Genomic DNA, 15,679 nt, shown 5'->3' on the forward strand with positions numbered 1-15,679 from the left:
CACAGTGCGTATTAGTAACACGCATTTACCTTTAAAGACTCAGCAACAAGGTAAGATTAGGCCATCAATTATCAATAGGTTATTTGAGCCATTCTCGATCTTGATTGGCTGCAGATCATTTTTTACATACAGAGTACAGAGCAACCTGAGCAACACAGAGCAATGCAGGAGTGCAGGAGGAATAAGGATCAGCCTATCCTTCATTCGTAATTTTTGTCAAGTTGGCAATGCCGACATCAAATCCATTTTTATAAAAGAAAACTGTAATGGACATCGGTTAATTACGTGGTTAATTATAACTGTTAGGATTAGCGTTTACGTTAGATCACGATTTTATAATCTTTGAGACCGTGGGTTAGATTGTCACTGTTAGAATCAAAATCAGAAGTCACTATATAGTGCTATATAGGACGAAATATTTTGGTGATGGCACTGCATAACAGGGGATCGTATAATTTTTCCCGCACGGCTCGCTTCCCCTCTTTTTCGCCCGTATTTCGATCCCCACTACTATTCTCCTCATGCGCCTTCGCTGACCATGCCTAGCATACCACCGTCAAATCAAGTACCAGTCCCCACCATGGCCGCGTCGTCCCCACTTTCCGGCCGAGGAAACAATTATACGAAAATACGAACCCTGGAGAGAAGAGAAATCCTACATTCTGGTATTCCTGTTTAGGACGTTTAGGACAGCACGGGTAGAGAAGTCCTTGCAGTCTAGCCCTAGTCCTTTCTGGCAGTACATGTTTGAGTCACTCTTCTTAGAGCTACTGGAGTGTATAATTAGTGTCTTTCAATGGTGAAGTGTTACGTTTCTATTCAGTTGTATCTACTTATTATATTTGTGATTTGAAGATGACAATTCATAAGGTAAGAACAGAAATATTTAGAACTGTATGTTCTTAATAATTAATACAGAAATTCTTTTACTGTAAAGTTTAAACGTTTCTAAAAAATATGTAAATGATTTCGTAAATTCGCGGCATAGTGAGACGTGTACGTCGCGCGCAACATTTGATAATCAACTTAGGAGCGATGTTTTCTCGTTGTCTTATAATGTTAATATGTTAAATGTTAATAGTAAATTATAAGAGAATGAAACAACCATTCCAACGCTAGCAAATACGTAACTGAATACCAGCCAGTGTTATGAGATGTTTGTATTTAAATACGGTTATTAATAATTGTGATATATGTTTAAATTTTTATTTCGACGTCCAGGGATTCCACTGATATTTTGTCGAGAATCGGCAGATCGAAAAACAAAAGTAAGTGTCCGACCTCTTGCTATTTACGTTCAGGTAGTTTCTTAAGTGCCAGAAAGGCAATTTTATGACTCGTGCATCCTAATCCTCAGTATTTCTTGACGACGATACTTTTCGGGAACAATACAAGCAATGTTCCTGTCGCAGTTTCTCTCTGCTTGTAAATAGCACACGAAGTGTTACNGGGCGAAGAAGAACGAGGCGATCTGATGCAAATAGAATATAAAGTAAAACTAATTTCTTTAATTAAGTAAAAAAAAAGAATACAGGGAACGGGCGCTACGTTTTTAAGTGGTACTTATAAATTTATTTTTGCCTTAATTCGAAAAGAATTAAACCCAGTCTTTGTCCGTAACCCGGTTTCTCCTCACATTCGGAACTTCCTTATATGGGCATTTTCCTAATTAATATTGAGAATTACTAATAATACGCCTGCAAACATCTCATAATATTGGCTGAACTTTATTACGTATTGGCTAGCGTTGAATGTTGAAATGATTCTTTCGTTCTCTTCTAAAAGTTGTAATACATGCGCCAAAATTTAGCTTTAGCAGCACCATCGAATTGCGCACTTCAAAACTTGGGCCGTGGACATTCTCATTTTCCCTCTGCTTCTATGAGCGAGGGCCATCGGGTCGGGGCATGCGTCAGGGGACGCCATGTTTATACTGTAGGTGGTTTAGTGCATGTTTAGTGCGGGTATACGTTGTCCATCATTTTCAAGTAATAACGTTTAACTATTTATTTACGCGGTATATCGCGATACATGGTATCTTGTGCAAGACAGTGTGTTACAATCGATAATTAATTATCGTCTATGATATATAGGATAATTCGGCAAACGCTAGAACGATCTATGACTTATGGACCTACGTTTCTCCGGAGTCTCTCTTTTGCTACCTCATAAATTGTTTACTTGTTGCTCCACGCTGCTTTGCGATTAAGCAGAGCCTCGTAGAACGTGCCACCCGCGCTAGGAATACAATTTCCTTTTCAGGAATCGTCCGCGGCATCGGATGGACGTGATGCATCTTTTGTAGAAGCATTTGCGTGTTTTATAACCTGACAACGCGTACCGAGTTACTCTTTCTTTATCATGTTACTACGTCTTTGACAAAGTATATTAAGCGGTAAGAAACCTATAAGCCCCCGATGGTTCCACGGTTTTGTGTCCTTTCTATGCACGTGCTCCCGTACAATCGAGAAAACTATCTCGCGGTCAAGTTGATTTATTAGACGTGCGCATATTTTGTGAAAATAATAATTATTTTTATATAATTAAATCTATGAAAATATTTTCATTTTTATTCCTTCTTCTGTGTACTATACTTTCTTTGTTTTCACTTTAAATTCTCTTGCTATTTTAATTGTGTTCTCGTGCATGTTTATGTTTTCTTTTTTTACTACTCTGTGGGATGCACAGATTTACTGTGAATGTATGAAATGTCTAGAACTTTGAATGTAGTAATCATCCACGATAACAGATATATCAATCTTCATAAAATATAAACATAAACGTGAGATTTCTGTGGCTAAGAATATGCACTTATTTATATAATTTCAATGATGAAAGTTATTTGTTTATATCTAACATAATTTTATTTAGTATTCTTTTTTCTTGGCAATTCTTATCAGTTCTCTGATTAGATAAAATTTCTGTTATTCTAATAGTGTTTATAATGTAATAAGTTTCAATCTTTATGTAAGTAAGCTTAAATGGACATATCAACTTTTAGGTATAAGAATTTGTTGATATCCTTTAAAATTCAAAATAAATGAAATTAGGTATCATTGATTATATTGTTTCAGGTCTCATCGTCGTGGTCCAACCGTCGTTCAATGAATGTCAAAATGTGGTCTTCACAAGGCAACAATTCGAATGCAAATGCTGCATCAAAAGAAGAAAAGAATCTACGTACATTGGGCATGACATCTGCTATCAGTGTAGCAGAACCAAAGCCAAGTGATCTTACTAGAACAAATGAACTAAAAGAAGCGTTGAAGCCGTATAATGTGTTTGAATCTGAAGAAGAGTTAAATCACAGAATGGAAATTTTAAGGTATTTTCTTATTAACATTGAGATTTATGATCTTAACATTGAGCACTGCTAACTATGTGTCGTTCTTTTACTAGTAAATTAAATACGTTGGTGAAACAATGGATACGGGACACAAGTATCGCCAGAAATATGCCACCCAACGTTGCTGAACAAGTGGGCGGTAAAATATACACTTTCGGTTCATACAGGTTAGGGGTACATCACAAAGGTGCTGATATCGATGCTCTATGTGTTGTACCGCGTCACATCTATAGGTCGGATTACTTTACGTCCTTTTTTGAATTACTCAAAATGCAAGAAGAAGTTACAGATTTAAGGGTATGTATCTCAGTTATCGTCAAGTAAATATAACAATAAGTTGCTTGTTTAATTTGAATTTTTTTCAAATAGCACTCGGGCTATAAGTAGGGCAATATATATTTAGAATGATCAATTAATTAAATAATAAAAGTCTTTACATAAACTCATTACAGGTGTCTCATAGTGTATCCATTTAATGAACTCAAACTTTCGCATTTATTTACTTATTGTTTTTTAATATCTTTTAGGCAGTGGAAGAAGCTTTTGTTCCAGTGATAAAGATGAATTTTGATGGTATCGAAATCGATATGTTATTTGCTAAACTGGCACTTAAAGAAATCCCGGATTCAATGGTTAGTAATTTATAATGACGCATTTTTACCTCGTCTAGTAGAAGTAATAATATTTGCTCTCATCAAATTCCTGCTTTGAGTCAACGTATATTTGCAATATACGTTTCATAAAGTAATTGTTTGATCGTTTGCTTTCTACACGTTTTACGTAGACTTAATATTTCTCAATTTCGGCGTACTAAATCCACTTTGCGAGAATTCGTTAATCAGGCGATAGTAACGAATGATTTATCTACAACTCGTATTCTTTTTCCTGTTTATACGTATGACAATTGTTTCATGTGCATAATAATTTTTTTTAGGATCTTAGAGACGATATGCTTCTTAAAAATCTCGATCAGAAATGTGTGAGGAGTCTTAATGGTTGCAGAGTAACGGATGAAATTTTACGTCTAGTACCTAATATAGAGAATTTTAGGTTGGCTCTTAGAGCCATTAAACTGTGGGCAAAACGTAAGACAATTTTACTTTTTGACTTTCACATTTTGACGTATAAAAAATATATTCTCTCATTTGTTCTCGTTTCTTTATTTAGGACATGGTATATATAGTAATGTATTAGGATATTTAGGAGGTGTGTCTTGGGCAATGTTAGTTGCAAGAACATGTCAACTTTATCCTAATGCGGTCGCAGCTACATTAATAGAGAAATTTTTCCTCGTATTTTCTCAATGGAAATGGCCACAACCAGTACTTTTGAAGCAACCTGACACTGTTAATCTAGGTTTCCCGGTTTGGGATCCAAGAGTAAGTATATATGTTTGTCTACTGATTTTTCATATCACGTTTGTCACGGTTCCTAAACCAGTGTTTTTCTTTCAACAGGTAAATATATCAGATAGGTATCATTTGATGCCAATAATCACGCCTGCATATCCCCAACAAAATTCAACGTTTAATGTATCGGTATCAACGAGAACTATTATGCAAGATGCATTCGAAACTGGTTTATCGACAACAGAAGAAATTATCATGGGAAAAGCAACGTGGGATAAATTATTCGAACCTCCAAACTTCTTTGGCAAATATAAACATTATATTGTATTATTGGCTAGAAGTTTGACGCCGGAAGATCAGCTTGAATGGTGCGGGCTTGTCGAGTCAAAAATACGGCATTTGATAGGTAAACTATTGAACGTACTAAATATATTCGATCGAACTGTATGAATATGATAAAAAGATGTTGATAAACATGAATTAATCACACTACACATACAAGATATTAAATAGAAATGAAAAAAGTGTGACACGTTGAAATTTATTTTTTACAAGTTCGCAGTTAAATTTTAAATACTGTTTCATTATTACATCTGCTATTCTCTATAATTTGTATAACATCTGGTAAAATTATAGTCCGCGCTAAAGGTATTTAAAAGATACTAACGAGACATCCGAGTGCTGTTGTTATTTATCATATCATATTATGTTTGTTTCAGTTAGATGACGTAGATTAAAACAGCTTATTTTTATTATACTGTAAATTTTTAGAGTCGTCTGCATAGGTTTTCAGATTATAATTGAATGCATCTTTCGCAGCCGTAAGTGATAGTTTCGAATCAATGAGCTGTATAAGTTTCTGTCTTAATCTGTGTCTATTCTAATCATGATACTTTGACTTTGAACGTCTATCTTTATTGATGTCGCAATGCTAATGCGGGTGCCAAAATGGCAATATCCTAACTCTTAAAAACAGGTACGCTGGAGAGGAATCCTCACATTACATTGGCACATGTAAATCCGGAAGCGTTCCCACCATTAGAACCAGAGCCAGAGGGTCACTGTTCTATGTGGTTTATTGGACTATTATTCGCCAAAAGCGAAAATTTAAACGTTGATCTAACATATGATATTAAATCCTTCGTTGACTCGAGTAAGTACCATATATTATTTTAATGCCTTTTTGTATAAGGACTTGAGTTGGTTAAATTTTAATACTCAATTACAATGTCACATTACAGTTCAAAGACAAGCGGAACAATTGAGTATGTTAAAAGACGGCATGTGGATCGAAGCGAAGCATGTTAAAAGGAAGGATCTACATACTTACGTATCTCCCAGTTTGCTCAGACGAGAAAGAAAAGTATGCATTATTTTGCTTCTGTTTCAATATTTGTACCTTTAGGACAAGTATCAATTGACAATTTATTGTTTCGCAGGTTTCTGTCAGTGTGCATAAAAATGGAAATATTGCTGGAAATGGTAACAGCGGCAGTGTTTCCCCACGTAATCAAGATGCAGCGAACAGGAAGAGATTGTCGGATCAGAATCCAGACCCGTGCGGAAAAAAGCGAAAAGTTAATGATGCCGAGCAACCAGTGACACAGGTATGTGATATGCAAACAGTAATGAATAATCGAACAATAGGATATTGAAAGGAAGATAATGAAAATAACTAATAATATTTTTAGGGAGAGGACGGGTCTTTGGTGGTTCAGTCTTGCGGAGAAGATAGCAATTCCGGATTTAGCTTGGATGAATACAAGCAATCGTTGACAGCTACTAAGGATGTAAGACATTGTACATATAATGAACAATAATCAACGTAGTCCAAAATTAGGTAACTACATATAAAAATAGAGCATAGTAAATCAATTTTGGATTCATTGGAGGAGAAATTATCTTTTAACAAATATTGGCGGTAAGAAGCGGAGAGACGTGGTAGTGATATTGCTTGTTTTTAATGTTCCGCTTCTTTTCCTGACTTTAGTATGCCCTGACATCTCGGCATTTTATTATTTATTACTCGGCACTTTAATTCTTTTTACTTGATATGTTTCAGGAGGTGCCTACTGGTGCATCTACAGTAGCACAGGAAGGATATGTTTGCACTTGACCACTACAGGATTACTACCTCACATCGATCCGCAGATGCTCTGGGCCATCTAGGCTGTAATCACTTCTCATGCAACCATCCACTGCCCACTGTAAGTCCCCCGTTTCGTAAAAACAAAGCAGCGTCATGCGTTGAAGAGAGCTACCCGTTGGAGTCGATTGCTGCACGACTGTGCAATAGACGCTCTGATTTTAATATTTATGAGCAACATCAACAGTCAATGGAAGCAGTCATGCTACAAAACCAACGTTTGTGCCAGTGTCTGTGATGTCATCATTGTCATTTCCTTTTTAAATCAGATACCGCTCTAATGACTTGGGAGATTCGTGGTCGACAGTCTAGAAGTAATAGAATTTAAAAACCATCACTTCGTATCTCGAAGGTTCATAATTTTATTTTTATATTTCATTTTGTATATATCGCTTATGATAATTTTTATCTACGAAATTATTAAAAAAAGAAAAAAGAAAATACGTAAAAAGAGGGAAGAGGAGTAAAGATGAAAGAGACAGGCTAGCGGGTCTGGAGAATGTATCGTATTGTCATATTAGAGTGTGAATACAGTACGGTATTTTGGTTATAAGTTTGTATTAGGGTATTTTTCAGATAAATGAAAAGAAAAAAGGAGAGAAAAAATATTAATGTTTCGATATTAACGACGATGAAACGTATTCTTGTATAAAACGCATTTCTTTAATGCATAAGTGGATACAAAAAAGTACGTTTAAGTTGTAAATATTTTGTGCAAAGTTTTGCTACTTTCGTCTCGATATAAGTTACACAAAACAATCTGTCTGTTTAAGTTGTAATCGTAACATGATATAGCGATTTAGTCATTTATAGAAAGATATTTATATATCCTTATCTAATACATATTAATTTATATTATCGTGCTAAACGGATGTCTTAAGAATTCTCAGTTGCTGAAACGAGCTCAATTTTCATGAATACGATATTGTTTAATTTTCGAGTAGAGGATTGAACATTCGTTTTTCTCTTTCTTTTTGGTTTCATTTCTTTTAGGGTAACCATTTTGATAACGAACAAAAATCACCGGCACTGGCATAAGAAATTTGGATGTTTCATTTATAGAATAAACGGATTATCAAGTTAGGCACTATTGGTCATTCGTTAGAAAATATCTCTAAATGAAACATCCGTATACAAGCCATTGACTATCTTTGTTGACCATCGTGTTACGTAAGAAATGAGTTTCGTATGGAAAGCCAGTTTTTAGTTTTTATTCACAGAAAAACGAAGTTATAGCTTTAACAATGCAACACAGGACTGGCGTCTGGATTATTCAGATCATCTACATATCACCTGTTGGTGAGTTTTTTCAGGTGTTCGACTGCTTTCGGTCCCCCTTCACTTTAAAATTCTATCCTGTCATGTTTCCTCCGACTCTGCCTTTTTATCATACCATATTTTTCCTTCATTAATCATCATTGTGTTAAAGGCATGTCGGTTATAACGAGCGAGGTATTTGATGTTCACTCTTTAATAATTATATGAATATAAATATCGATATGTACATTGAAACGTACAGTCTTATTATAGTCTGGAACTAAGTATTTGCAGAGTGACCATTTCATAAGTCAACACAATTATTATTTGCCTAGATGTTAAGTTTACAAGTTTCTTTCGAAAATCTGTTCGGTGTGCGATCGAGATTTGTTACGATACTCTGCGAATATTGTAGTTATTTCTGTTCGGTGCTTAAGGACCATTTCGTTTTCTGTAAATATTTGCGCTCCTGGTGTAGCATATACTTTCCTTTGTATAGGTTTTCTTCGTTCGCGAAGTTTTATTTTGCGCCAATTGATGTGTACAATTGCCAAATTATGACTTAGGAAACGATTTTTCCCTTCTTCCTTATTTCGTTGTAATCAAACTAAATTCGTGTATGATGGACGAGCGTTATGTCAGCGTATTCGTGTATTTATCGTTAATTTTATCAGTCTACGATTCTTGTGATATGAACAAATTTCTATAGTACGAAATAAAATGTATTGGTTCGATATTCATCAAAGTTCTAGAATTTTACGCATATACCGAGACTTTCAAGCCTTGAATAATAATTTTTCTTACAGAAAGAAATTGATGATTCGTTGTACTTTCAATCGTGTAAAGAGAATATTACTTATTCTACCTTACATGTATGCACTTTACCTTACATGTATGCACTTACCTTGGTTACGTTTTTTTTCTAGTAAAAGAACAAGTTATGTTCCTCTTTCTTTTTTTTCTTCGAGAAATTTAAGGATGACCTGATAATGTGCAATACGTAATTTTTTAAAAACGTTTGACTGAGTTTTTAGTCATTAGGAGTCTAAAACGTATTGGCTAATCGGAAAGACGAAAGTTACGATTGTAGAAGGAATATTTTTGTTTGAAAAATACATGGTTTGTAAAATTGAGAGCATATAAAGTAAAAAAATTTAGGACTGCATATACAATAAGCTCGATTTGTATTTTTCCCAACAAAATTGTATCTTTGATCGGAACTTTTCGTTTATTAATACACATATAGTTCTGTTTTTAAACTATTTTCTAAAGTTTGAATGACATAGTAAGAGTAAATGAAAACAGCGAAGATATGACCATTTTTTTAATAGATAATTATCATGTCACGTTAACAGATCTTACAAAAACATTTCAAAGTATACGGATATTTTTCAAACAGTCCAAACTTCCTCTATGACTATCTTCGTTCGAGTTAATTGTCGCATTTTTCAAGATTCCGCAGGAATTCTAGATTTATTATCCTACTGCTTTTCCTGATGTGTATTAACGTTGTGATTAAAAACGCTGTACTGTCATAATACAACTAATTTACTTATCCATATAGGTTGTATCATTAGTAAGCTGCTATTGTCATTGATATTGTTATTGTTATTATTATTATTATTATAATTTTTTAATATGGATGTAACGTATACGCAAATAACAGCTAAAGGCACGTCATAAAAGTCCAATGCTGCTTGCAAAACGATATCTAAACAATCTGGATAGTATATCTTTGATTACTGGATCTGGACACTACTATTCCAGGCGGATCAATGTATCATATAAGTAGTGAACATCAAACATTATCCTTGCACGAACTTAGAATAAGTCTAGAACGAGTAGGTTGTTCCTTCGTTATTTGGAAAGAAACAGAATGAGATCCATGCATTGTTCATTTACCTATTCCTTTTTTTTTTTTTAATTCGAGGCGTCAGACATGTCTATAACACACATATTTTCCCGACTCATACTCCAGAACGTCGTATCGTTCGTCCGTTACAACGTTTTGGAGTCAAAAGTAAAACATAAACGGAATGTAAACTAAGAAACGAAACGGTGAACATCGTCCGTGACACACCTCCCTCTTGTACAATAAAAGCAAATAAAAAAAAACAAGAAAACCAAAAAGTTGATAGAAATTTGCTGAAGGCAAGATCACTTATCGTTTAGGAACAAATATCACGGTAATTTCGAAGATTTCGTGTCGCGATCTGTTCGTTGCGTCGAGCTTAGAAGTCGGTCGTTGTCCTGTATTATAATCCCCTTTCTCTCTTTATCTCTCTAATCTCTCTAATAGAACGCGAAATCGAACAAGACGTTTAATGGACACTCGCCACCGTTAATTAAGACATGTGTACACACGCTCACGCATAAAGATACAAAAGCAGAGAGAATACAGAATTTCGTACACGGTACACACCTGGCATACCCACACAGGACACACGCATATTCACATATTTACACACATGAGAGGACTGCGTGTACAGACGCACGATTTTATATGGAACACAACTATTACGGAAGAGAGTAATCGCGAATGCATTTACGAAGTTACGTGTCAACGTGTGAACGCATGAATCATTTGTGTGAATGAGCGAAAAATTAAAGGAAAATAAACAGCATCGAATACATTACCATGTGTTTATATGATTATACATCGAACACAAGTTGTATCGCGATACACCGGGACACGGTCCTCTTCATAAAATGTCTTCGTGTAGTACATATGGTCGTGCAAAGTGGTATGGATTCCATTCTTAGTCAACAAGTCATGAATTTATCTTGGGCTCTCGATTTACTGGAAAAGTACAGAAGCTACAATAATTAATCAATCGCCTTTATTAAAGTTCCTTATTTTTTCTTTTCTATTTTATTATGAATATTGGAGTGCTTTCAATTTTTCCTGATAACAGACATGATGCAGATAATTTTTCCTGTTTAAGATAAAGATTTTCTTCATTTTATATAAGTACAACATTTTCTTTAAAATACTTATGTAGATACAGACATGTACAGGAATAACTCATTTTATCGCAACTTGATTGGAAAATTTGATAGCACATCGTAAAGTACTTTTCGACGAATTTTATTGCTAAGAATACGTTCCATACCATTGTGCACCAAGCGATCAAATCATCGTTCTGTTTTACTGGTCCCGCGATCGTGTGTTCGATTATATGTACGGCTCATTATAAAAATCCGAAACCGCGTGCATAGGTCGTTTCTTATTATTTTTTTCATCTCGGATATTTCGCGTGAGAAGGGATCGGCGTCGATCATCCACACCGTTGCTTAAGTTCCTGCCACTGAAAGTACGTAACGTACTTAGGTACACACGTGCTCGCGAAACGATGCGCATATATACAATAGATTGCAGTGCGATGGACCGAGTGATCGGTGTATCGTGAAGGCCGTGTGCGCATTAGCTGTTACTCCACTCGTAGGATCGGGGTCGTTGTAAAGAGATAACAGACGACGCGACGGCAGGGTCCACGTGCTTCGACCTGGCAATAGGGAAAATTATTTACCACAGAGCACGATTTATGTGCATAATTTGTATCCCTCCACTACAGTTGTACATCTTTCTGTATCTTTCTTGAATAAACCGAAATAAATTCTTTTAATTCCTTCAGCCAAACATGCGCCGTGTTTCACGACGATTAAATGGAATGACATGTAACAGACGAAGTTCCATTGTTGCGTTGCTAAAATAGATGGAACACGCGAAATATTATCAGCGAAGGAAAATTGATTTTCACATTTCAATTGTCATTCTATCTTGTCATCGTTGAAATGTTCGTTTTTTCCCATTCCAATAATTATCCTTCAATAAATACCTGTTTGTCAACAGTGTAACATTTATTGTAACATGAAGTAAATAGAACAGCCGTTTTTTTTCTACGCGTTTAGTTAATGAATGTAAGAGTTAATAATAGTAATCATTTAAATAATACTTTTCAAAACAGATAGGTACGCCATCGATGCTTTTACTATCTGCGATAAAACAAGAAGTATTAAAAAACGTTGAATATATTCGAAAATATTGCATTTAGTCATTAGCGTAACTGGGAAAGTGCCACAGTAGGCGTAGCCACCCCTAAAATGTGAATTAGCCTCTGGTTTAGAAATTATTGAAATATGTAATAACATTCAATACAATCTTATTTTCATTTTATAAGAAACAAGCTAATATTTGGGTCGGAATACAATATGCAGTACAGTTATATGGTGGCTCGGTCTTCTGTAGCAAAAGATCTCAGCTGTGACTGTATATGTAGTGAACAACTTACTATGCCGAATGTTTCTAACGAAAATACGTAGAATTTGCCAGCAGTTAAGTATGACGGTTTCTGCGATCGAGCTATTATAAACGTTAAGGATCGCGTAAATTTTTCTGGCAAGTTGTACCAATTCACAAAGTAACAAGCCAGCTGTATTTCATTGCTCTGTAAATGGAAACAATTTAATCGTTTCAATCATGACAAATTTAACTTGAAAAACTCGTTTTTAATTTGTATTATTTTTAAGGAATTATAACGTGACGATAACAATAAATACATGATTACTTCAAATGTGTTTTCTTATAATTACCTCATTAATTAAACACTCCCCCAAGAAACAATAGCAAAATGCCAATAATATTACAGCGCAAGAATAAATTACAAAATGTACGGTATTCATATCCTCGCCGGACTCAGATGTCTATAAAGTATTATTATATGTATTCTTGTTTAAATAATAAAGTACTTTAGATTAAGTGCACATCAGAACGTACTAAGTATCATCAAATACTTATTGTTAGTTAATTCTTTGACCTAAAATGGAGTCCTGTACTTCCACTAAAATTCGTGACTCAAAGGATTAAGTTAATTATATTTTTAAATCAGTGCAAAAATATCACAAAAGTAAAAATTAAATATTAATGAACGCAATCAAGGCATTACCGTGAGCAACTGATAGACGACGATGCATAAAGAGAATATTAATCCTATGGTTTGTATAAACATCAGAGAACTAAACGTCTCCGCCAAAATCTCTGCCAATCTAGAATAGATTTAACGATTATCATCTAATGTCATCAGCTAAATAATTGAACTGTTTAAAATTTCATTCTGCCATGATTAGTTTCATTTCGTAATCTCACCGTAAAAGCTCGGTGTGACGTTCAACGAGTATCCTCATTTCTGGATAATATATTTTCGAATCTGTACTGATATTTCTAACCCGTTGCGCTAAGATCGAAAGTTGACTACAGAGGTGAAACGTTAACGTCACCAGAAGACTGTCAGCACCAGTTGCACCGATTGTTAGCACCATACTTACTGGTATCAAATAAATGCAGAATAATACATACATTCGCATTTCCGTCACTTCATAAACGTTATTCACCTTCAGCGGTAATTCGTAGGGAAGAGAACAATTAATATATTCTGCGAATCAAGAAGAGATATTTTAATGAAGAATAAGTACCTGCTTGAACTGTTTCAAATAGAATTAAGCGAATATGTATGAATTATATTGAGATAATAAAGGACACAAATGCTATTATTTCTCTTGGCAATAGAACTCTCATTAATTGTTCGAAGCAGCATTTTTTAGATATCTCTTAGTAAATGTCAATGGAAATTTATATTTTTTGAAATCAAATTAAATATTGAAAATTGAACAAAGTCGCGGTTAAATAAAAATTGATCCTATTTATTTATTATTATATATGAAAAATGAAGAAATATGAATATCGCCGAGTACATAAATTTCTGTTTACTTGACGAACGAGTGAACGACCAGAAAAAGAAACAGTGTGCAGTAAAATCCTGCACACACGACGGGGCTCGTAAAGCGTAACCGTTTGTGTACCATCAGGAAAGTAACTGTCACCTTGGGACACCATAAAACTGCATACGCGAAGGTAACTGTACAAGCGATCACGTCGATACGAATATCGGATGCGGTTTCCGAATCCGAACGAATGAAGTCTGTATCAAGCCATTGATTTATCTCGCCCGTGCATCCTCGAAGAGTTGATAATATCAGTTAACTTAATAAAACTCTCATTTTTACAGTCTTCTTCGCCCCAAAATATAATATTTTGTATCTCACAATCAGTGGAATACCAGCGTCATGAATTTAATGTTATTACGTTTTACGATGTTGTCAAGCATATTTTTCTCTTCGAATTATAAGGTTTATTATAGTACATTATATTTTTATGACTGAGAATTTTTTAAGTAAAATATATTCACACGTACACGATATTTGAAAGCTTTTAGAATGTTACGATCAATTTCGTATACGATTAGAAGTGCATCTTCAAAATTTATTATATCTATACATTTATTGATAAATTATTCTGATTGACTTCACCTCCGATCGATGAGACGATACACAACCGAACTTACTCGATAAAAGACAGCCGATGATCGGCTTGGAATAAAACAACATGGGCACGAAAAATAAAGACAAGGCCGATGAAGTGGAGAACAATGTGGCGGCAACATTGTACCAGACAACCGTTTGCCTCTCTTCCGGTGATCGGTGCAATCCTTGATCCACGTCCTTCTTCACGGCCGCCAGCAACGGTAGAGTCATATGCATGTTCAACCGAAACATGACGGCCTTCAGCACTATCAAGATGGTCGGGAACGATAGCGTGATGTTCTTCAGCGTCTTTTCAAGGTCGTGCATGTTCTGCAGCAGGGTCACGATCTCCAACCAAGTGAAGATCACGATGTATGTAATGTAGATGAAAAATCGAACGTCCGACCGATTATTCGGCCAAAGACCAGATAAGCTCAAAAGACGTTTACTCCATGAGAGCACGTTCTCATCATAGAGTAGGTCCATATACGTCGATATTAGTTTTCTCATCCTCGAAAGGACGTGGCAAGTTGACTCGAGGTTTTCCAAATTCAGTACTAATGTAATTAAAACTTAATAATTATTAAGTATTCTTTTCTATTCTTCTTATTATTCTTGTTTTTTTTTAATGTCAAGAGTATCGTAATTTATGGCTGTTAATGAATGATAAAAATTATATGGAGATTAGATTCCATGTCCATTAGAATCTGATTTTCATCTTAGGAGTACAATTCCTACTGTTCATTCGGTTTACAAAGATTCTCATCTATTTGTCAAAAAACGATTATAAATTTAATATATTTGCTTGATTGTCGCGTGTATTGAAAAGCTTATCGTTATTTTCCGATTGACAGTCGAACTTCGTATGTACGACGTTTGGGAGAGAACTGACAAAAAACAGGCATGTTGAAAAAGATTCTCGAGTACTCGTCTTAGCGACAAGCTTGCCCGATCGATACTAATTTTCCTTTAATAAGTGATTACATATTCTCCGGTCGGTGTTGTCGCGAAGGCGGGTCACGCTATCGGCGCGAATTGTTCGTGATTGCTCGATATCCTAGTGGCTGCAATTTTCTGACAGACAACGAATTTGCATACGTTATCGAGTTTCACGTGTCTCGGAAGCTACGCTATGACGCCGCAAAGTTACATTAAAAAAAGAACACATGATGGTGCAATTATTACTTTCCTCCGACGTTTATTAACAACTTCAGTTTTGCA

The 15,679-nt window shown here is 35.1% G+C and overlaps 2 protein-coding genes across 4 annotated transcripts; one reads left to right on the forward strand and one right to left on the reverse strand.

Moving 5' to 3' along the window:
- Positions 1-1,941: 1,941 nt before the first annotated feature.
- Positions 1,942-11,738, forward strand: hrg (poly(A) polymerase hiiragi). Of its 3 annotated transcripts, XM_018020324.2 has the most exons (13): positions 1,970-1,988; positions 2,263-2,395; positions 3,075-3,325; positions 3,400-3,643; positions 3,874-3,978; positions 4,281-4,431; positions 4,514-4,725; positions 4,804-5,101; positions 5,672-5,848; positions 5,937-6,058; positions 6,135-6,302; positions 6,387-6,485; positions 6,758-11,738. In XM_018020324.2, the coding sequence occupies exons 3-13, from the start codon at positions 3,105-3,107 to the stop codon at positions 6,809-6,811; spliced, it is 1,851 nt and encodes a 616-aa protein (XP_017875813.1). In that variant the 5' UTR covers positions 1,970-1,988; positions 2,263-2,395; positions 3,075-3,104; the 3' UTR covers positions 6,812-11,738. The 3 variants fall into 3 exon arrangements, with proteins under 3 accessions (XP_017875822.1, XP_017875804.1, XP_017875813.1); XM_018020333.2 differs by having other exon boundaries at positions 1,942-2,395; positions 6,387-6,535; XM_018020315.2 differs by having other exon boundaries at positions 1,942-2,395.
- Positions 11,739-11,809: 71 nt separating this feature from the next.
- Positions 11,810-15,324, reverse strand: LOC108622449 (odorant receptor 82a). The gene is made up of 6 exons (XM_018020346.2): positions 14,500-15,324; positions 13,245-13,530; positions 13,045-13,144; positions 12,692-12,802; positions 12,391-12,546; positions 11,810-12,094 (listed from the first exon to the last, which is right to left on the reverse strand). The coding sequence occupies exons 1-6, from the start codon at positions 14,966-14,968 to the stop codon at positions 12,044-12,046; spliced, it is 1,173 nt and encodes a 390-aa protein (XP_017875835.1). The 5' UTR covers positions 14,969-15,324; the 3' UTR covers positions 11,810-12,043.
- Positions 15,325-15,679: the final 355 nt, after the last annotated feature.

This window comes from Ceratina calcarata, unplaced genomic scaffold (genome assembly GCF_001652005.2).
Source record: "Ceratina calcarata isolate Rehan_Ccalc_2016 unplaced genomic scaffold, ASM165200v1 scaffold111, whole genome shotgun sequence".
Classification (NCBI taxonomy): Eukaryota; Metazoa; Arthropoda; class Insecta; order Hymenoptera; family Apidae; genus Ceratina; species Ceratina calcarata.

What these genes read in the sequence shown, in the direction of transcription:
- hrg (XM_018020315.2), top strand. Translation starts at nt 3,105, where the DNA reads ATGAATGTCAAAATGTGGTCTTCACAAGGCAACAATTCGAATGCAAAT. An exon ending in TCCCGGTTTGGGATCCAAGA is followed by an intron (nt 4,726 to 4,803) that starts GTAAGTATATAT and finishes TTCTTTCAACAG; the next exon opens with GTAAATATATCAGATAGGTA. An exon ending in AAAAATACGGCATTTGATAG is followed by an intron (nt 5,102 to 5,671) that starts GTAAACTATTGA and finishes TCTTAAAAACAG; the next exon opens with GTACGCTGGAGAGGAATCCT.
- LOC108622449 (XM_018020346.2), bottom strand. Translation starts at nt 14,968, where the DNA reads ATGAGAAAACTAATATCGACGTATATGGACCTACTCTATGATGAGAAC. An exon ending in TCGTCTATCAGTTGCTCACG is followed by an intron (nt 12,803 to 13,044) that starts GTAATGCCTTGA and finishes AATACTTTATAG; the next exon opens with ACATCTGAGTCCGGCGAGGA. An exon ending in CGTTAGAAACATTCGGCATA is followed by an intron (nt 12,095 to 12,390) that starts GTAAGTTGTTCA and finishes GTTTTATCGCAG; the next exon opens with ATAGTAAAAGCATCGATGGC.